Here is a 22,398-nt window from a genome sequence, read left to right on the forward strand (position 1 = left end):
TATAAATTCATTGCATTTTGGTACAGCCATGATGCATATGAATGCTGTGATGATCCCTCATTTTACATAACAAAACAACTATAACGTCAATTGTAAGTCTATATAAACAAACCCTTTAAGTTTTGGACCATAACTGCTTAATATTAAATAAATATAGACTTTTGAGTAGGGGAAATTTAACAAAATGCCAATCTCTGCCTGTTTTATTCTTTTAATGCATTTATAAAGCAAAGAAGTAATAGGGAACAAGAGGAATGACTAGAGGGGACTGCATTGTTCCAATTTGTAGAAGTACTTTTAAAGAATGGAACTTATTGCCAGAGTACAATAGGGAAACTAACCCTTAATGTCCTTTCTCTGTTAAATCAACCATGTGTGAACTAGAATAGGATTTTTTTTTTTTTGTTATCTGCTTATCTTGCTATCTGCCATTTTTACTGCATTGTATTTTAAAGAATAAAATGCTCTTTGTAATAAAAAAATGTAAACAAAGACAACACTTTAGTTACATTTATTCATCTATGCACCATAGGGGACATGGTGTTATGTTGGCAGTGGACTTCGCTGACAAGTATGCAGAACAAAAGATAATTATATGTGATATTAATTATTACTTAAGTTTAAAAATGTGCTAGGATATGACAGGCTCAGAGAGAGAGAAAGAGAGGGGGGATAAATATCAACACAGCGCTTTATTTGCACTTGCAGGGCAATGTAAAACAGGTAAGTGATGATAACTGTTGAGGTTAACACTTTGAGGGGCACGTAGTAAATGAAACAACAAAACAAGTGTTGGCTTTTAAAATATATGTTGGTTATGTGTCTATTCAGAATGACTTATGGGCAGCAACCTTTTTATTTTGTGTATGTCACGTATGCCTCACTTGCCAAAACTACTTTTTTTGCAGTCTCATTCAGCGCTCTTGACCTAAATGATGTCGCTGAGTTTAAAAAGGACAAAGGCTAACCCTTCGACCTCACTTATCTCTCCACATTCCATGAGACAGGCAAAGAGTTTTCCATCCCCACACAGCGCCAGATCAGAGTATCCACTTGGACCATCATAGATGATTAATTTATGATCCTCCCATCCAGAGGCATCCCAAGGAGTTTTATTCAAGTAGACGCCAAGGCACGTTCTCTTGCTTGGATTCGTTGGATGGCAATAGAGTAGCCATGTTTTTTCAGGCGCACAATCAGGGACAAAACTAAAAACACTTCCTTGGCAACCATGTCCGGTCTCTGTCAGCTTATGTGCAGATAAAGGCTTGTCAAAAACTTCTCCATTACTCACGCTTAGAGCCTCGACTCTGTGGCCAGATGTACTTCGAGCATTGCAGTATAGTATACTGTTACCTTCGTCATCTATGATCTCAGCCATCTGACACTCACAAGACTCATAATCCATACGTTTTCCTACATGCCAAGTGCTTCCGTTATCATCGCTGTAGAATGCAAATGCACGTGATGTGGGCTTACAGTTGAGTGAGTGGCAAGGATACACATAGGCCGGGATAATCATTCTCCCGCTCTTCATTTGAACACCATGTCCTGGTCCAACAGCAAAGGTTGCCCAGTCCTGCACCTGCTCACCGATCACATCTGCTGTCAAATCTGTAATATGGCTCCAGGTTTTGCCAGCGTCCTTACTGTTTATGTAACAAAGTCGTGCTTGATTCTTATTTTTTTGTATTTGTTTGTGTTCAGAGAGTCCAACGGGAACAGTGATGAAAAGCAGAAAGAGGGTCTTGGAATCTCTCTCATAGACCGGACATGGATTCATACTGCGGCGGTTTGGTTGACAAGCTGAAGTGAGCAACTCATGACCACTATTCCACTGAAGAAAAAATAATAATAAAATAATAATAATAAAAAACCTTATAAGGATAGTATTCATGTCTCATTAAAAATCTTGTTTTAAAATGCAAAGTTTATGCTTATATGCTACTCACCAAATAAATAAATGGACATGAAATATTGATTCGAGTGGAAATAATTTTTTGTTATCATTTTACCTGTATATATTCCCTTAAAACATCCACTAGGAAAAAGTTTACAATAAAATGTATAAAACAATTGTCCTAGCAACACTGCAACAATAACACAGGCCCAATATTACGAAGTTTCAGAGAACTGTGTAATATTGTACAAGACTCACTAAATATTAATGTAAAGTCTCACCTCAACTCCTCCATCTTTCCATATTCCTTTTCTCATCACAAGGACATCTGCATCCGTGTCGTCGACAGTTTTCCGCTTTTCAGCAAAAGCAAGGAAGGTTTGATTGTCATCATTATAGATGAGAGCTGGAATTCTGTATGTCACCTGCTTTCTTTCAGAGTTTTGATGCTCCTGTTTGAATAATGTTGTTACTGGAAAGGGTCCTGATTTGTTTCCTGGTTGTGTTTTGTCCATTATTACATTTAAGTCCTAGAAATAGAATACACCGTTTTATATGAGCACTTGTGGTGAAGTCTTATAGAGGGCTTATTTAAGCTATATTTATGGAACACTAAATCAAATATTTTGCTGTAATTGTTACCCTGTCCTTCATTCATTTGGCAATTCTCTTCGTATAGAGACTGCATTGCAATGTGTGGGTTTGTTGGAGTTGGAGATTGTGTAACGTTATTCCCCTTACTTCGATCAAATTACAAGCAGTCATAATGCTAACAAAACCATAAAGCATGTAAACAAAAATCAATGCAAGTAAATTATATCATGAAAGCAAAAGTGACGGTTCGACGCTTGACAGAATTACTTATAGCAAAACTTGTCCCCGTTGTTTTTCAGTGACTGTAGCTGCCTTTTAAAGCGTAACTAAATAGCAACGTTGCTCTTTATATCTGGCTGCTGTACGCTTTAAAAGGCAGCTTAATATGATACTGCATGAATGAACAACATACTCACAGAAATGCTCTTTCTGCTACAAAAGTGAAAGTGCGTTGCAGACTACTTCACCAGACTTCCACCTGAAACAAAACTTGATACATGCTGGCCGTCGCTGTATATATATGTTTTTACACCATTCTTTACTTCATTTTTACACATGGAGACGAGTAATAAACAATTTAACCTTGCTATCCGTGTGCTTAAGTGTGTTTATTTATACAAATATCCAGTTTTTCAGTTTACTGTACGTCATGGTAACAGGACTGACAACTTAACATCGCCCCCTACTGACATACCAACAAAGATTAAATGGTAAAATTACTTTCTTGACTGATTGTACTTTGGTTGCAGATTATATCAAACACAATCAATTTTGATTAAAAATCATGACGACACTAAAATTATCCACATTCCAAAAGTTTTAATGACACCAGTCTAAAACAAGACAGTTTTCTATAACTATTTTAAATGAAAACATTCAAATTAATTCAAACTAAACAGGACGGTTGAAATAAAAATCTGTGTGGTAATTACAGATACAACACAGCTATTCAAATAATAATAATTCAAGAGTAAACACTACACCAAAGATAGTAAAAGTACAAATTATAAGCTAAGTAACTTTTGCTACCCAAGCTAGTAGTAGGTGTTATATTGAATAAATAAAAAATGTCTATAACATACAAATCAAGCAGACTTGAATTCAATTCAGTAAAAAATATTGCTTTAAGGAGCTAACTGGAAATGTTTTTTTAACCAGTATATATGTATGTGTATGCAAATGGTAAACCTGTTTTTATAGTCGAAGCATAATCAATATGTTAACTTTAACATGCACAGTTCGACACTTCATTTCAGTGAATGCTCTCAAAGAGATAGAACATACAAATGAACAGTGACCACCATTCAATCCTACAACTAAGGTCAATAGGCATATAATAGGCATTTTTCTTAAAATAAATAAATAAATACATGAACCAAGCCAGTACAATAAAGACAATGAAATTACCACAATAACAGCTTACTTTATTATAATGACAGTTTCATGATTTCAAGAGCTGCTATGATTCACCTCAGATCAATTTTTATGAATTCAAAACACTGCTATTTTCTAACCGGTTTCTTTTTTGTAATCCTAGAGAAATATACAAATATAACCCAAAGCTCTCAAAAGATCTCACAGGAAGTCCTAATAAAGATAATTTAATCTTTTATCATTTCAAGTGCACAATACATCGCTGAGCTTGAATTCCACAAAAGCTATCTCCTCAATCTCACTTTTCTCTCCACACTCCATGAGGCAGGCAAATCGCTCCTCACACTGCGTCAAGTCCGAGTATCCACTGGGACCCTTGTGGATGATCCATGGTCGACCCCAACCAGAAGAATTCAAGGGTGATTTATTCAAGTAAACTCCAAGATCCTTCCTTTTCTTTTTATTAGTTGGATGGGAGTAGATTAACCAAGTTTTTGTGTCTGACTGTGTCAAGCAATCACTTGCTTTTGTCTCCTCTGCCTCCAATAGCTCAGGCACGGGGAAGCTCAAAACGCTACCCTGGCAACCGTGACGGGGCTCCACCAGTTTCTTTGCAATGCGAGGGTTGTCAAAAGCGGCTCCGCTGCTTTCACTAAAAGCCTCAACTCTGTGGCCACATGTACTACGGGCACTGCAGTACAAATAACTCCGATCAGCATAGTCTGTGATCTCAGCCATCTCACATTCACAGGATTTCATTTGGATTTTCTCCCCCATCTGCCAGGTGACACCACAATCATCACTATAGAATGATAAAGCATGAGGCCTCACTTTGAGTGGAAAATGAAAGGGAAAACACCTACAGTGTATGTAATAAACATAAGCTGGAATAATTAGTCTCCCGCTTTTCATCTGAATCCCATGTCCTGGTCCAACTGCAAAAGTAGCCCAGTTGCAGATCTCATCTCCAATAACACTATTTTCTAAATCTGTTAACTTGCTCCAGCTCTGGCCATAGTCTGTACTAGTGATGTAACACAGCCGGGCTTGGTTTCTACCCGTAAAAATCTGGTAATATTCTGTGGTATTGCCCAATATGCAGACAAAGAACAGATAGATGGTTTTGGATTTCCTCTCATAGACTGGACAAGGATTCATAGTTCGATGATCCGGCAAACAGGCAGAAGAGAGTGTTTGAACAGGAGACCACTGCAAACAATGACAATTCATTAAATTGCATATAAATATTGCATTATGAAATTATAGATTATTGTTCAAAAGTTTGGGGTTGGTAATATTTGTATATGTTTTAAAAATAAGTATCTTATGCTCACAGAGGCAGTAATATTGTGGATTATAACAATATAAACATTTTTAATTTTAAAATGTAATTTATTCCTGTGATGGCAAAACTGAATTTTCATCAGCCATTATTCCAGTAGCCATTATTCCAGTCTTCAGTGTCACGTGATCCTCATTCTAATATGCTGATTTAGTTCTCAAGAAACATATCTTTTTATTATCAATGTCAAAATATTATATATATATATATATATATATATATATATAATATTTTGACATTGATAATAAAAAGATATGTTTCTTGAGAACTAAATCAGCATATATATATATATATATATATATATATATATATATATATATATATATATATATATATATATATATATATATATATATATATATATACATAAAAACAATGTAAAAGTCTTTACTGTCACTTTTAATCAATTTGATGCGTCCTTGCTGACAAAGTAATTTCTTATTTAGCCCCCAAACTTTTTAACAGAAGAATATATTATTAAATATGAATGCATTTATAAATATTTATATATTGTGAAATATTTTAATTACTTGAAGGGATCCATTTTGCAGTGATCCCCTCCTCATGACCAACACTTTTGCATCACTGTCACTTGGAGAGCTGCGCTCTTCAGCAAAGGCAAGGAAAGTCTGACCATCACTGATGTAAATAAGAGCAGGAATTCTGTATGTTTTACCATCCCTCTGTTGGAATAATGCTGTTCGTGCAGGTAGGGCTTGCTGGGGTTCTGGGAAGCTTTTTGACGCCATGCTGTCAATCATTCCTAGATAAACAAGTAGGTAAACATATAGGTATATGACACGTACCTTACAAAAATAACCTACAGGAATCCTGCAGGATTTTCATTTTTTTTGCAGGTATCCAGCAGGAATTATAAAATCCTGCAGGGATTTTCACTTGTACTGCACAGCAGTCCTGCAGGAATTTTACAATCCTGCAGGATTTTCATTTTTTCTGCAGGTATCCAGCAGGAATTATAAAATCCTGCAGGGATTTTCACTTGTACTGCACAGCAGTCCTGCAGGAATTTTACAATCCTGCAGGATTTTCATTTTTTCTGCAGGTATCCAGCAGGAATTATAAAATCCTGCAGGGTTTTTCACTTGTACTGCACAGCAGTCCTGCAGGAATTTTACAATCCTGCAGGATTTTTCACTTGTGTTGAATGTTCCTGCATGTTTCTGTTGTACTGAAGGGTTCATTCTAAAACATGTAGGAATGTCCTGCACATAGTGCTGCACTTACTGCGCTGTACAGTTTAAAAAAAATAAAAAATCCTGCAGGACTGCCATGCACCTCAGACAGAAACAATGTTTGCTTACAGGAGTTTTCCCTGTAAATGAAAAATAAATTAATTAAAAATGAAAAATAAATATAAAAAAACCTACAGGTTTTGGATTCAGGATAGGCTATATAATGTCTAGACTAAAGAAAAAAACTCTGATATAGTTGCTGTAGTTTTATTCATACAATTTTTTATTTAAGTAGATTCAAGTACATTTCATGAAACCATTTTTGATAATATCATGTTCTGGCTGTTGGCAGCAATGAGAAAAAACAATGAGTCTTAACAAGTAAATGAATAAAATTAAGAGTTAGAATAGATAGGAAATTATATTTAAAAAAAAAAACAATTTCTCTAAATCATTTCAAAATATCCAAGACATGTCAACATACAAGAGATATGAGTCTGTATAATGTACACTTTTACCTTTTATAACATGAAGATGCAAATCCAGCTATTTTGTTTTTAATCCAACTCCCATCTATTTGGTTGGATGCAAAAAAGATTATTTGCAAGACCTGGTAGGTCCTTGAGGTAGACACAGGTTGAATGTATATCTGTGCATTTGATAAGTTCAACTGAGTCAATCCCTCTTTCTTTTAAAATGCCTGTTGCTGTTATCCCTGATTCTCTGTCTTTGCTGATGTCATTACCTGTTGTTTTCATAACATCAATGAAGGCATGACCCTCTCCTTGCGCATTGCCTACGTCTATAAATGATCGTACTAATGCTATAGACCCATGTTTGGTTTGAACTGCATGGTTGATTCTTTTGGATAAAGATTTTGCTCTTTTTGAATGAATTCGCTTGCCATTAACCACAGCCCTAGAATAAAAACTGAAAGCTTTATTTGCACTAAAACCTGACTCTTGAAGGAGATGAGACTCTCTTGGGGTTGGCTGTCGTACATGTGGGCATCCAAGAAACATCACGCTAGAACTACCAATACATTTTGTCACAATCTTGGTGCCTCCCAACATTTTTTCAACAAAGCTTTTGCTTTGCTGTGTTTGTTCATCATTGAATACAGCAGCAATGAGCCGTGGTACATGTTGGTAAAGGTTAAACATGTTAACAATTTGTTCTGGTACAGCTTGTGTGCCATGAAAGAGTTTCTGAAGGTGTCCATTCTGGGACTCATATAAGAATGCACTGTGACTCCATAAAGGACCCCAATTTTTCACAGATGTTGCTGCATGTACAAGTATGTGGACATTATAAGACACATGACACTTTCCATACAGAGACTCAAAACGGCCCACAAATGCTTTTAAAAGGCCATCAGCTTTGCCAATGTCGTGGGGGGAAATTGAATCTTGAAGGAGAATGTATGTAGCCTGTACTAGAAGTAGTAAATGGTCAAGATATTGTCTGGGTAAAATGCCGAACAAACAGGGAAGGCTGTAAAATAAGAGAAAGTGTCTGTATTCCGAAGCTTTCCAATATTTACGCAAAGAAATTGAACGGGGTGGTCTTGTTATACTTGTAGGTGGTTTAATGGCAAGTAACCTTCTTTCAATTTGCTCAATTACTCTTCCAATGTACCAAGGCTCTGTATGGTATTTGGAGTCAAACCATAGGGTGGTCAGCTGGCGACAAACACCAAGTAATATGCCATGCATGTAATCATATGCAAATCCAGAAACCATATTAAAAAACATCAACAGCATTAGAGGAGATGGACCTTTTACACCATTTATGCATGTTCCAGAATCAACAGCTTGCTGAGCTTCTTTTGTGTGTTTTTTGTGTGATCTCAGCTCTGGCTCTGTTGACTGCAAAGGGTACACCCTTGTAAACCCACTACCCTTTTCTACAACTTCACCCTTCTGATAACACCAGTTACAACCATGCTCTCCATTAAATTGCTTGACATTCTGTACAGCACAACGAGCCACTGAATCACAAATGCAAAGCAAACTGTATACATGGACTACTGATTTTTCACCTTTCCACTGACAAGGTAACCCTTGGTTTTCAAGACTACGCAATTCATTAACAAATGCTTGCAGAAACGAGTTCATTTCTGGCTTTCTTGGCCCAAACCACAAACCGCCAAGAATGACATGCTTTGCCCTCAGATTAGGGGGGAGCTCATTGATTGTGACTTGAAGTGGCCAGATATGAAAAGGAGAAGATTTGAAAATTGGAACACCATCAACATTCCATGACACTGAAATATTTGCCAATTCTGGGTCATTTAGTGCATCAATCGATTTGTACATAGTGCCATCAAATATGTCTTCCACATTTTGTGAGTTGCGCTTTGTCCTTGACCATTTGTAATTCAAAGACTGACAAAAATCTGTATCCTGAAATTTACCTCTTAATTGATCTGAAATAGATAACTTGATAAAGACAGAGCCAGATTTGATTAGGTTTTCCATGTTCCCTGGGGTACCATTGCATGAAGCACAATGGGTGGGGATTTCATTCCCAAAGAAATGTTGGCAGGATGGGCAAATATACTGGACTTCAAAAGTGTCACAGTGAAAGGATTTCATGAACTTGTATAAGCTATCTGGAACACCATTGGTTGAATCAGGACAGTGGAGATTGATAAGATCTAACAAGTCACTCAAAGCCACTTTGGATGTTGTATGCCTGAGGCTGTAGGCAAGTATACTCAGCAGAGATTCTTCATTAGTGATTTTGGCATTTGGATATATTTTTTCCTCACTGGCACTCCACTCCTCTCTTTCTTCTGTGCTTCCCTCACAAACTGCACTGTGGTTTCTGACAATCTAGAAAGTAAATATTGCACTAATTACAAGCTGACACATAAAGAAGTGTGTGCTTAAAAAAAAAAAAACATGAGGCTATAGACTAGATACATATTCTAAACTTTATTCTCACATGAGTCTGTGGAAAGTTCTCATCAGCTGTGCTAAAAACATCACCCTCGTCATCAGCAGAAAAGCCTTCCTGTCAGAAATTGTGCATTTATTGCACATTAAAACAAAATCCATATGAACACCGATATTTACAAATGTATGTAAAAAACGATGGATTTAAAAAAAGATCAGAAATTCATTCTCACATCAGCATCTGAAAAGTTCTCATCAGCATCGCTGACGACCTCATTCTCTTCATCAGTAGAAAGGTTTTCCTGTGAGACATGTACAGGTACTTGAACCTAGTTTTATTTTATTTATTCTTTAATTTTGATATGTTCTGGCTGAAAAAGGATAAAAGAATTGCCAACCTTATGACAACAAGGAAACACAATTCTAAAGAAGATTAACTTTGAAAAAATATATATATATTCTCACATGAGCATCAGGGCAGTTCCTGTCAGATTTGCTGATATTGTCACCACTGTCATCATTGGAAATGTTTTCCTATAAGTATGAAATTATAAACATACAGGAGCATTTTAGACATGGTTTCCTGACTACAAATGGCCATGAATTTATCACTGAAAATGTTTTTAGGCCAACATTAAAACCTGAATTACTTCAACTATATCGGGAATAAGCCATGTCTTGTATGATCTTCGCTTTTTTGCTCCTGAAGAAGAAGAAAGAGCAGACTTCTTGCTTATTTGATTAATGCAAGTCAATATGTAATTGTACAATAAGAAACAAATTGCCTAAAATACAGTTATTTGCATTCTGAATTCAGCAACCTATTATATTCTGTGTCCATCGCCTTTTTGTAGCTGCGGGAACAGATGCCTCTTCATTTAAGTACACTTTATACTCCATATCCTTCAAAAAGAAACACGTTAGTGTTATTTCTTTGTAAATATAAGAAAGAATATATTTTTTGCATTACCCAAATAGCTTAATCCAAATGAGAACATCTCCTAAAAATGACTACAATAACGAATTTGGGTATTTTACCAAATTTACTTAGTTAATAGGAAGACATGTTTTATTTTAGAAGGCTATTTTTTTTTTTTTTAAAGAAAATAACAGTTTGGTCGTAAAATACTCCGTGTTGTCTTTCACCCTGAAAAAGACGCTTGTGTAATTTACATGAACCGGTAAATGAATCTTTTCACTGAGGTGACGTGTTTCATTGACGCTCACTTGCTTCGCGTAGCCGATTCACGTGACATCACGTCATTCATCAACTGTCACTTTGTCTTGTGAAGGTAAGTCCGCCTTTTATTATATAATTGTATCGTTATTATGCTTTAAATTACTGTTCTGTTATACATTTCTAAATTAATGTGTATTTGTAACACTAAAACATAAGATGTTTTTCTTTTCTTTCTTTTTTTTGCTGTCGATGATACATTATAGGCCAATGTAGGCCTATTATATTATAGCCATATAACGCCTAACGTTATATCAAAACTTTTTTTTAAAAAATGACTATAAAAAGTTAGCTTTATCTATTGCTAACAAAAAACATTCCTTTTTTTTTTGCTAATAATTGATATCATTGTACCTTTTTGTTACCTTAGATTAGAAATAAATGAACTGCACCGGACAAGACCGTGAATCGCTGGCTGGTTGCGTTAAAGGTAACACTGTTGTCATGGATACAATCAGCTGAAGGCAACAGATGAATGTGAATGATGAGACTTTGGAGTTTTGTACACCTTTGGATTAATATATATATATATATATATATATATATATATATATATATATATATATATATATATATATATATATATATATATATATATATATATATATATATATATATATATATTTTTTTTTTTTATTATTATTTTTTTGTAATAATACATAAATGTATTTATATTCGTTCAATGGTATGTATGTAAATATGTATGCATGTAATTATTTATTTATTTAGAAAATGAACAAAACATGGGTTCTGGTGGAATGGAAGGAGGAGCCTCCCACCTATGATATTGTCCCTAAAAAGGACATACTAAAAAAAAGTTTGAACCTGGAGATGTTGTGGATGTAGCTTATGAAGAGGAAAGTTCCCCAGCCACAGTTATAGATATTGATGGTAAAAGTTTAGCAAACAAGACTTAATCATGATATAGAATATATGTATTTCCTACTTAATTTTTGTCCCTTTAGAGAGCAAAGATACACTCAGAAGGAGGATGTTTAGGCTAGAGGGGAAAAGAAAAAATCAGCCATGTTTGCAAAATGATGCAAAAAGAGTAGCAAAGAAAAAAAAAACGTACACTCCAACTCAGTCCCCATCTCACTCCAAAACGTCCTCATCATTTGATCATGAGCCTCCGGTCAAACATCAAGTAATACCTACATCTTTTAAATGGCTACTTTTATTTTTCATTATGCTGATTTAAAATCACAAATATTAATGACACGAGATACTAATATTGTGTGTCCATCTTTAGGTCATCCACCGAAAGGATAGTATGTTAATGCAAGAGATTAACAGCATGGAGAGTCAAGCTGGAGAGCATTCAAGCCGAGAAACTCGACTTGAGAAAGAAATTCTGAAATTAAAAAAAGAAAATGAGAATCTAAGAGCACTTAATATAGCTCTGCAACAAGGTATTCTTTTTTTCTTCATGTATTTCTGTCTATCCATCTATATATTAATTTATCTCTCAGTGTGGTTGTCTGTTAGTAATCATTTATTTTGTATTTTTTAAGAAATTCTTCCAATGCTCAAGTGCATGAACCAGGACACTCTTGTCAATCAACAACCACAAGGATCAAGCCAGAAGAATCCCCCTGAAAAGGTGAATACAAATATATTAGTTTGTTTATATAGCCTATATTCACATAAAGTGTTGTGCAGAAGTCGTAGAAGGCATGTTAACTTCTTCATGAATTAGTTCAGCTGTCCTGACAAGCTGTGGACGGGGGGGCACATCATGTTCTGCCATGGTGAAAGATCTGGCAGTGGCAGTGTTTGGGAGAGAGACGCTGGCCACACATGGGCTGTCTGGAAGGGCTGGCAATGCTAACAAAGGCGCTATGGCAAAGCCAGCTCTTGACCAGGACAAAGTTGTGCTGATCCTAGGTGAGTAAAATGTCCTGCTTTTTTCTTTACGCAAACATGATGGTGCAGTTACAGTGCAAAATGTTAATAATGTTATAACATATGATAAGTGGAATTGCATTTACAGACACAGTACAAAAAAAGTTTCCTGATGTTCCAAAAAAGTTCATCAGGGCAGCACTAAGAGAAAAGTTAAATGATGAGCACAAGTTACGAGTAAGGTAAAAGTTTGTCATACACACAACACACACGCTCATGCTCACACACTTGCTCTCTCTCTCTCTCTCTCTCTCTCTCTCTCTCTCTCTCTCTCTCTCTCTCTCTCTCTCACACACACACACACACACACACACACACTCACACACACTCACACTCACACACACACACACACACACACACACACACACACACACACACACACACACACACACACACACACACACACACACACACACACACACACACACACACACACACACACACACACACATGTTGGGTTTTCATGTTTTATGGGTACTTTCCATAGACTTAATGGTTTTTATACTGTATAAACTGTATATTCTATCCCCTTACACTGCCCCTGCCCCTAAACCTACCCATCACACACACACACACACACACACACACACACACACACACACACACACACACACACACATGTTGGGTTTTCATGTTTTATGGGTACTTTCCATAGACTTAATGGTTTTTATACTGTATAAACTGTATATTCTATCCCCTTACACTGCCCCTGCCCCTAAACCTACCCATCACACACACACACACACACACACACACACACACACACACACACACACACACACACACACACACACACACACACACACACACACACACACACACACACACACACACACACTCCCCCTGCCCCTGCCCCTGCCCCTATACCTACCCATCACAGGAGACATTCTGCATTTTTACATTTTCAAAAAACATCACTTAGTCTGATTTATAAGATGTTTTCCTCATGGGGACCAGCAAATGTCCCCACAAGGACGAGGATTTCGGATATTGCCATCTTTGTGGGGACATTTTGTCCCCATAACGTAGGGATTACCAGTCCACCCACACACACACACACACACACACACACACACACACACACACACACACACACACACACACACATTTAAAAAAAAATCTTTTTTGTTTCTTTTTTTCAGGAAAACAGTGTAGAGGCTTCATTGACTGATAGAGCAACATTTGGCTGTGAATTGGACTCTGCTTCGCTCTGCTCTGACAGCTTCAATAAATAAAATAACTATTTTGTGAAAATACATTGTTTGTTGTGAAGTTATTCCCCCTGCATGAATCCTGCAGAAGACAACTTGCAAAGTCCTGTATAATTGCATATATATATATATATATCCACAACAGTCCTGCAGGAACTGTGAATATTATATTTTGAAACCCTGCAGGGATGTAATTCCTGCATGTTTTCCTTCATAAAATTCCTGCATGTTTTCCTTCATAAAATTCCTGCATGTTTTCCTTCATAAAATTCCTGCAGGTATTCCTTCAGGAAAATGAGCTGAAAATCCTGTAGGAAATCTGCATAATATTCCTGCAGGATTCCTGTAGGTTATTTTTGTAAGGGGTTGTTGAGACGTCATGAGAAAATACAGGTCCTGCTTAATTAACAAGAAACAACAATCATAGAAGTCACTAACAAGACTTAAACGTCCTGTACGGGATATATTAGTCAAGATTCAGTGGTCACGCATGCATAGTTCAAGCAAACGATACGACGTCAAACATTGTTTAAATTCACTTATATTTTAAAACTAAATCTAAGTCGAAAAATGACAATACACACAGTGTTTAAATTCACCTTGCATCTCATTTACAACCCGGTTTAAATCTACAGTAGGCTACTGCGCGAGGCTAGCTTCCTCCACTGCGGACAGCTCAGCTGGGCAAGACGAAAGAGGAAACTAATTACACGCTGGGTATTGTGGGATATGTAGTTCCGAACCAACAAGCTCGCTTTAACTTATTTCATTCACTTGTATTAATTCAGTGGGGTTTTGAATAACTTTTTTATTCCATTAATTTACAATATTAAAATTGTATTAATTTATATAATATCTCAACACTGTCAGTAAGTGAAATGCTGTAAAAAAAACACTACATTTCCCATATCTCTTACGGTTGCCAAGAAACCATGCAAGACAGACTTCATGTATTGTATCGAGACATTGTGTGGTAGAAGGGTCTCATTGGTTCCGAGTTAATGTAAGTTACGTTTCTAGAGTAATTAGTTAGGTCTAATTAGTAACTTACTTCTTAACGTTTCTGGTTAACGGTTTGTTTGGTCTTTTGTTGTGTAGGCTATGTTCACAATTTATTGTTGTCGATGAGATAACGGCTCACTGAAGGAGATGACAGGACTGGGGATTTACAAATTTGACAATGGAGAAAGTTACCCTTCAAATTGTTTCCCAATAAGATCATATTTTCATCCAAGAAACGAAGGTGATTATTATTCTTGTGATGGCATAGCTGAATTTTCAACAGCGTCATAGGCTACTGCAGGCTTCAGTGTCACATGATCATTCAGAAATAATTCTAGGTGCTCAAGAAACATTTCTTATTATTATCAATGTCGAAAACAGTTGTGCTGCTGAATATTTTTGCTTTATAATAGCTTTATTTTTTATGATTCTTTGATGAATAGAAAAGTCCAAAATCACTATTTGACATATAAATCATTATTAATTTATTTTATTAATCTTACTATGACTGAATTATTAACATTTAAAAGAAATAGCTGTATTTATTAAACAGTGATACTTAAAGTGATAGTTAAACAGTGCACTGTGATTTTTTTTTTAAGGGGCAGGACACTGGCTCGTAGCACACAGAAATACATTGGATGAGGGAATATCAAAAAGAAAAAATGTTTCAGGATCATGTTTTGAAGTGCACTCTGGGAAACATGAAAAGGGAAGACCAGAGAGTGCAAGCAGCGCTTTAGATGCTCAACTTTTAGTAAGAATGCTTTCACATTAATAACTGGGTCTGCTATTAATGAATTCATTCATTGGTTTCACATGTGACATTGATTTTCAATATCTCTTACTGAACACACACTTCCCCTATACTTCAGATTACACTGCATTGTGTGGATAAGCCCTCCGACCTCTGTTCTATTAACATCAGTGGCCAGCGTTTGCAAAAGGTAAGCCCTGGATAAAACATATTAAAGTTAATTTGTTAGTTTAAGTCCAGTGGTTCTGAACCAGGGGGCCTCAGGAAAAACATCAAGATGACTTGAAATGTTTTAAAATAAGAAAATACAAGCTTTAAAATAAGCTTAAACAACTTAAAGTTTAGATATTAACTTATGGACAATATTATCTCTGGAGTCAAAATGTATGAGAACCAATGGTTTAAGCCATCTGCCATTACATCACAAAATGAATGTAAAAAAAAACTTTTTTTTTTTTTTTTTTTTACAGGTCACACTCGAGGGTTTGGAACAATTTGATAACATTGCTTACATAAATGCTTCTGATAACCATTTAACTTTAGGTAATAAAGTATTTCTTATATTCTTTTGACATTTCTTGTATGACAAAAATTGTGCATATATACACACACACATACATATTCCCCTAGAACCTTTTGGCAGGTTTCCTGCACTGAGGGAATTGGAACTGTCTCTGAACAGTCTCCATAATTTTGAGATTCATGCTGAAGAATTCCAGAGATTGGAGGTGAGTTGGCTTGTGATCATATTCTGCTCTTGAACGATTGATGCAGAGGTGAATATTGTACAAAAAAGGTTCTATATGGCACTAAAAGTGGTTCTTGGCTCGTAATCATAGGGGAACCTTTTTAAGTGCTGTATAGCACCAATCTTGGTGCTTCAGCGGTTCTTCACCGGTTCTTTTGCTTAGGTGCTATATAGCACCGCTACCATATACAGAACATGTTAAGATATGGTGCTATATAGCACCAAAAGTGGTTTCTGAACCACTTTTAGTGCCATATAGAACCTTTTTTTAGAGTGTAATGATCAAAAAAGCTTGAGCATTATTATTAAAAAGCATTATTCATTTGTTTCAGGTTTTGGATTTATCTTTCAATAACATAGCAGAAGAAAGTATATTAAATCTAGGCCTGTTAGCATTTCTGAAGGTGCTCCATCTAACTGGAAACCAACTGCAGATGCTTCCACTTAATATGGCTGGACCTTGTACCTGCCCTGGAGAAAAGTAAATGTTCCCTACTTTAGTTTCTTTAAAGACTTTATCTAAGTAGCATTAGTTCTTAAGAAATGCTATATGCTTAGCCTTTATTTTAAAAGCTTTGACCATTAAGTCACAAGTGACCTTTTGCCTAAATTTATGAACACATAATCCATAGTCCTTAGTTTTGTAAAAGAACTACACAAGAAGATTCAGTGTTTTTTTGAATGTTTGAAGTTACCTTATCACAACATTTTCCCCTTTCTTAGGAGCACACAACAGGGTTCCTTGGCATTTCAAAAACTAGAAGTATTGATGCTTGATGACAACAAATTATCATCTCCAGGAGTGTTTATAAGTCTTGCTAACTTACCAAGGTTAGTAAGCTTTTTCTAGAGTAATATGTGGCATAACTCTGGAGTTTCTGAGTGTTCAAATGATTTAATTTCATGCAACAAGACAGCTCATTTGACTAGTCCTGCATTACATGTGGCAGGTGCTTAGGATATGTAGTGGAATTTTTTATCTACATATAGCAATTGATACTGAAGAATACAAATTCAATAAACCTAATTTTCTAAACAAAATGTGCACTTGTTACAACCAGTTATTTGTAACATTAGGTAGTCCATCAAATTAGCCTCAGTGTGTTTCTTTCTTCTTGGTGGAGACTGACCCCTTGAGGCACAGCCACAAAAATGTTCTGTTAGAATTTTAAACAAAACAATGCTGTAGTCCAAGGAAATGACATGTGTTGTAAACCTGAATGTGCTTAAATGATTAGATGGCTCTGTTTTGTTTTTAAATGTATAAATTATACACTAATGAATAAGGAAAATGCAAAAGTATGATTACATTGGACATGTTATTGTTTAGGAACCACATCTCTTAAATTCCTTTTTTTCTTACTTTACTTTTTGTGCCTTTAGGCTTCATCATCTAAACTTACAAGGAAATTGTATCTCAGGAGTCCCATTCATAGAACAAATGGCAACATTACAAGATGACCAGACAGGCATTATGCCACAGAGCATCGGACAGAGTACGAGCCTGATGAATGAGAAGAAGATAAAGTGTTAGTATATTTAAAATAATAATATAATATAATAATAAAAAATAATACATTTATGTTGGAAAACAAATTGTTTATCTGTTAACTTTTTCCTTTCTTTACCAAATAGTCTCTGAAATCACTATGAGTGAGCAAAAGCCAGAAAAAACATTGGAAGTATGATTGGAAGTCTCCTGTTTATATGCCATATCCACCCCCCCCCCCCCCCCCCATATTATCATCGATTTTCATCAGCATTTTATAATGTAACCTGTATATCCAATAGGAGGACAAAGCATGTCTTAAAATGCATTCTGGTCCCTTAAAATACTGTGATGATCAGAGAAAGGATGATGGATGCTCTCTGGATCTCTGTCTACCTTTTCCAGAACTTCATCATCTGAATTTGGCCAGCAATGAGGTCTGTGTATTTTCTACTGCCAGTTAAAAAAGCGTTCAATTTTCTACAAACATAGACAGCCGAATGAAGTCATTGACAACAGAGCTATTTGCTACTTTCCCCCTCTAGATAGCTGAGGAAGAGGCATTGTTGCCTGTGGCATTGTTTCCAAAGCTCAATGAGCTTGTTATTCACTCAAACCCCTTGACAACACAGAGAAGTGGTAAGCTCACACTTCCTCAGGCTCAATGCTAAGGCATTAAATTAACTACTGTAAATCTGACTGAAAATACCCATCTTCTTTCTGTTTTTCAATACAGGTGACCCACCAATGCTGACCTGTTTTCTTCAAGACAAGCTCGGTATTAAGATAACACGCAAAAAGACAACGGATCGCATTAAGCGACATATTAAACTCCCTGTCGATCCTAAAAGAAAGGTGTCACAAATTTAGAACTTTGGATTAAGCACATAGGCCCGGTTTCACAAACAGGGCTTAGACTAAGCCAGGATTAGTCCTTAGTTCAATTAGGGCGTTTGAATAGCTATTGTAAACGTATCTTAGAAAAAAAACATTACTGGTGTGCATGTTGAGTCAAAACAATGGCAATGACATATTTTAAGTTATGTCAGTGCAAGTTGCTTTCAGTTAAAACAGCTCAAAAATGCATTTTGGTCTAGGACTAGCTTAAGCCTTGTCTGTGAAACCAGGGGTTAATGTTTTCAAAGTCTTTTCAGAAGCAGTTTATCTTCCACTTACATTTTCAGGTGAGAACTACAATTCCAAACATAACAAAGTTTCCTTCGATCATGGAAAATCAACATGCTACAGAACCACTCTGCCAAAATAAATATACTAGAGAGGATAGTCCTCTACCCTCAGAGTATGGGTTAATGCATGTATTTGGCTTGCCGTCTCAAACAAGCATTAAAGACGAGGAAGAGATTGCCATGGGCCAGGAGCATTTCGATTTGACAAGTGCAGACGTATCCTTTGAGATGAATCAAAATGCAGAGCCGTTCTTTGTGACAGAGGTACTTTATTTGTACCTAAATCTACATATCAAGACTTGTATAATATGCATGTTAGAAGACTTTTTTGTTTTATTTCATTTTCCAGATTGATGGCCTAAATGAATCTGAATACCAAGAAGAGCTGGATGATGCAAAGCAAACCAACCTGGAGATGAAAGCCATTAAAGCATATCCAGAAAAACTGATTGGTTACGAAATCTTACTTGATGACACATCTGAGCCAGAAATGCTAGAGATTTCTGGTAAGATTTTCCTGAACTCTTTGTTTGACCTGTTGCTTTGTTTGAATCAGTGCCGGATTGTTTGTTTGTGTTGTCATTGATTTCTCTGGACGCAGGAATTCAACAAGCCGTTAGGGTTTTGGAGCACACGCTCAAGAACCTGCTGGTGTATAGAGATTCTAAAGCAAATCAGGACCTTCCTCAGAAGCCGTACGCCGAAAGAGAGAAAAGGGTCAGTGGTCTTTCATGGGCTCTGTCATTCATACAGTGAAGTTAGCATCTAAACTGAATAAAATATTAAAGGCACAATATGTAAGAGTTTTAGATTAAAATATGACTAACTTGTGTGCTTACATTATCCCAAACGTTTCCAACAATGTTTAAACCCAGAGAAATCAGCTATTTTAACCAGTGTTACGGACGTGCCCTTGGGTCGCCTGTTAATGACATCATATCTGCGCTACCCTTGATTTTCGTAGAAACCATGGAAACACCAAAGACGCTTTAATATAGTATGTATTTTATTAGACAGGCCAGCAACTGTTTGGATATACATTTATCAACAGAAAACGAATCATTGTTATACAGCGTGACACGGTTAGTCTTATTGTTTGAATCACTTGTTTTCTTGATTCACCGCGAGTAACATTTTTACCATGCCTCAGAGACAACACTATTTTGTCAAGTGGCTAACATAGCATAATCAGAGAGAGCTTTCTCCATCATAAAATACATTTTAAAATTAATTGCATGTCATTTAGCAAACACTCATTTAGTCATCCTCTTTTTATTAATGATATTCTAATATTGATCTAGATTACTGCAAAATGCAACAAGTGTCTCATACCAGCCACCGAGCGAACGCACAGAGTAACATTAAAGATGCTGTATGTAATTTTTTCCCTTTACTAAAGAATAAAAATTCCATAATATACTTGCAGATATGTAGGAAACATGCTAAATTCACCTACTCGAAAAACAATGCTACAGCAAGTTATTTTACTTTGAAATGTGCGTTCTGTGTCGAAATGTTTCTGTTTTGGTCTGTGCAATATGGCACGCCGCCAGTTTACCCAATAGAATTTTGACACCACAGGTTGCCAGTTGGCGGAAACACAGCGTATTGCAGCCATGGAAGCCAGCGAACAAACTGGGTAAGAGATCGCAGATTCTACCCAACCTAAAAAGCCTCGGCATCCATCTAAAAATCTCAACGAACGAGAGCATATTAAAACGCGGATAAATCAACTCATCAACTTACAGTGTGGCTTTCATTGTCAATTGTGCTCGCTCCTGTTGCGTGTCCTCAAGCTGGCAACCCGCATGAGCGTCGAGTCTGAGGAGGAGGGGGCGGGCAAAACAACAATCTCCAATATTTAGAATTTGGACTGCAGTACCCATTTCATACTGCACCTTTAACGTAACTTTCAACAGACTCAAATGTATTTAGTATGATTGTTTTAACCATAAAACAGCGCTGCGTTACCCCACTTAGGCCCCAATTACACAGAACGCGTTTTTGTAGCGAGAGGCGCATATTTTGAATAGATTTCTGTTGGCAGAGAGCGTTATGCGCGCTGCTTATGCGACCCGGGCGCCTTGTGTTTTAACCGCCTGCTGCGCATCGTGTTTTAGAAGGAGAGCTCTGAACGCATGAAGTTGAAAAAAAATCAACTCGAAGCGGAAAAGTGCCCGACGTCATCGTGTTTTTTTTCTATTGTCCAATCAAATGAATGGAGAGGCGGGTCTTCCGTTGTGGCGACCGTTACCTTGATTAGACTGACAGGACAGCTGATTCGGGGGTTTCCTAGCAACATAAAAAACCCCGCAGCGCACTGCTATTTTCTAAATGAAAAAACGTCAACCAAAAAAGGCAGTGCGGTGTGCCTCGCGTTTTCGAACCTCATTTACATTCATTTACGGTGTCATCAAGCTAGGCCTTTGTTTTGAATAAGTGACCTCTAGCGGCGCAACTTACATACTGTGCCTTTAATGTTATTAATGTAAAGTCATCTGTTATGAATAATAAAGCAGAAGAAAATTATTTTCACAGATTAGAAATCTGCCACCTTTGGGACCAAAGAAGTCGAAGGGAGAAAAAGTTGAGGAACTTCTCGCCCAAATAAAGGAGACGAAAACAATAAGCAAAGTTCCCTTAGGTAACACATGCTTCCCTTGTCATTTTATGGTAGGCTTTGAAATTTCCTTAATTCACTTATATATAAAAATGACTAAACCGAAATGGAACTCAGTGTAATTAAGCAAATTGCCTATTGAGATGCTATTTCAGCAGGACATATTTTCCAACTGAGCAGCAAATAAATGTCATCATCCACTAGCAGGTCAACTAACAAGCACACTGCAGAGATTTTATAGTGATTGTGCGGCACTGTTTACTTTGAAATGCTCTATTTGGCTCTGCAGCTGTTCTTCTATTATTTCAACACTTAACAGATTGCTAGTGTGTTGGACTGCACTGCATAAATGAGCTTCAGTGCAATGATTGTGGATATGCCATAAATTGATATTCATAGAATGCAACTTCATGTATTCTCTATCCAGATAATGTTCTCAAAGGAGGGAATGATATTTGTAAGCGAGAATACGAAGAAGCACTAACTTTGCTGAAGGACATGAAAAGGAAGTACAGGACGGTTCATTTGAAAAGTGTGGAACAAGCAGCACAGATTGAGACTGAGAAGACATGTAATCTAAACTAACTAGACAAATCACTATTAAGATATTGGAGAGATGGCGTCAAATTGTGATCTTTGTATTGAATACAAATAAACAGTATATGACATTGCTGCTGATATATAGAGTTTGTGTTCAATTTATTCTCATCATGTGCTGAAAACCTACATTTCTAGTGGCATTTGTTTGACCTCATTCTTCTCTGACATGAACAGTATATTCCCAGAGGGATTGCCTCTAAGAAGCCTTTTTCACATCAAGATTGGGTCACCACTTTTTTATTTATTTTTAATGTTTTACTTTTACCTTTTTTTTAAAATAAGGCACGGGTTAGGTTGTTAGGTCTTTGAGTGTTTTGACACAATAAAATAAATATATAT

At 36.4% G+C, this 22,398-nt stretch overlaps 3 protein-coding genes across 4 annotated transcripts; 1 reads left to right on the top strand and 2 right to left on the bottom strand.

The window, feature by feature from the left end:
• Positions 1 to 407: 407 nt before the first annotated feature.
• On the bottom strand, positions 408 to 3,108 carry LOC307137510 (sialidase-3-like). Its single transcript, XM_079835201.1, has 3 exons — positions 2,911 to 3,108; positions 2,182 to 2,430; positions 408 to 1,837 (listed from the first exon to the last, which is right to left on the bottom strand). Exons 2-3 carry the CDS (start codon positions 2,413 to 2,415, stop codon positions 929 to 931), a joined length of 1,143 nt encoding a protein of 380 aa, XP_079691327.1. The 5' UTR covers positions 2,416 to 2,430; positions 2,911 to 3,108; the 3' UTR covers positions 408 to 928.
• neu3.1 (sialidase 3 (membrane sialidase), tandem duplicate 1) lies at positions 3,092 to 14,354 on the bottom strand. 2 transcript variants are annotated; one of them, XM_079835188.1, is made up of 3 exons: positions 14,256 to 14,354; positions 5,741 to 5,973; positions 3,092 to 5,077 (listed from the first exon to the last, which is right to left on the bottom strand). In XM_079835188.1, the coding sequence occupies exons 1-3, from the start codon at positions 14,260 to 14,262 to the stop codon at positions 4,112 to 4,114; spliced, it is 1,206 nt and encodes a 401-aa protein (XP_079691314.1). In that variant the 5' UTR covers positions 14,263 to 14,354; the 3' UTR covers positions 3,092 to 4,111. The 2 variants fall into 2 exon arrangements, with proteins under 2 accessions (XP_079691314.1, XP_079691315.1); XM_079835189.1 differs by having other exon boundaries at positions 14,241 to 14,338.
• A 445-nt stretch (positions 14,355 to 14,799) lies between these two features.
• On the top strand, positions 14,800 to 22,044 carry xrra1 (X-ray radiation resistance associated 1; the record flags this gene model as incomplete). The annotated part of the gene is made up of 17 exons (XM_079836038.1): positions 14,800 to 14,899; positions 15,261 to 15,415; positions 15,534 to 15,605; positions 15,886 to 15,958; positions 16,046 to 16,143; positions 16,496 to 16,644; positions 16,887 to 16,994; positions 17,547 to 17,692; positions 17,799 to 17,845; positions 17,955 to 18,089; positions 18,198 to 18,291; positions 18,389 to 18,507; positions 18,837 to 19,103; positions 19,189 to 19,345; positions 19,441 to 19,556; positions 21,378 to 21,483; positions 21,887 to 22,044. The coding sequence occupies exons 1-17, from the start codon at positions 14,806 to 14,808 to the stop codon at positions 22,042 to 22,044; spliced, it is 2,094 nt and encodes a 697-aa protein (XP_079692164.1). The 5' UTR covers positions 14,800 to 14,805.
• Positions 22,045 to 22,398: the final 354 nt, after the last annotated feature.

Source organism: Gobio gobio, assembly GCF_949357685.1.
Source record: "Gobio gobio genome assembly, chromosome: 14".
NCBI classification, from domain to species: Eukaryota; Metazoa; Chordata; class Actinopteri; order Cypriniformes; family Gobionidae; genus Gobio; species Gobio gobio.

Excerpts from the sequence above, each read along its gene's own strand:
- LOC307137510 (XM_079835201.1), bottom strand. The coding sequence starts at position 2,415 with ATGGACAAAACACAACCAGGAAACAAATCAGGACCCTTTCCAGTAACA. Across the intron at positions 1,838-2,181 it reads GGAAAGATGGAGGAGTTGAG|TGGAATAGTGGTCATGAGTT; the intron begins GTGAGACTTTAC and ends TTTTTTCTTCAG.
- neu3.1 (XM_079835188.1), bottom strand. Across the intron at positions 5,078-5,740 it reads TGCAAAATGGATCCCTTCAA|TGGTCTCCTGTTCAAACACT; the intron begins GTAATTAAAATA and ends CATTGTTTGCAG.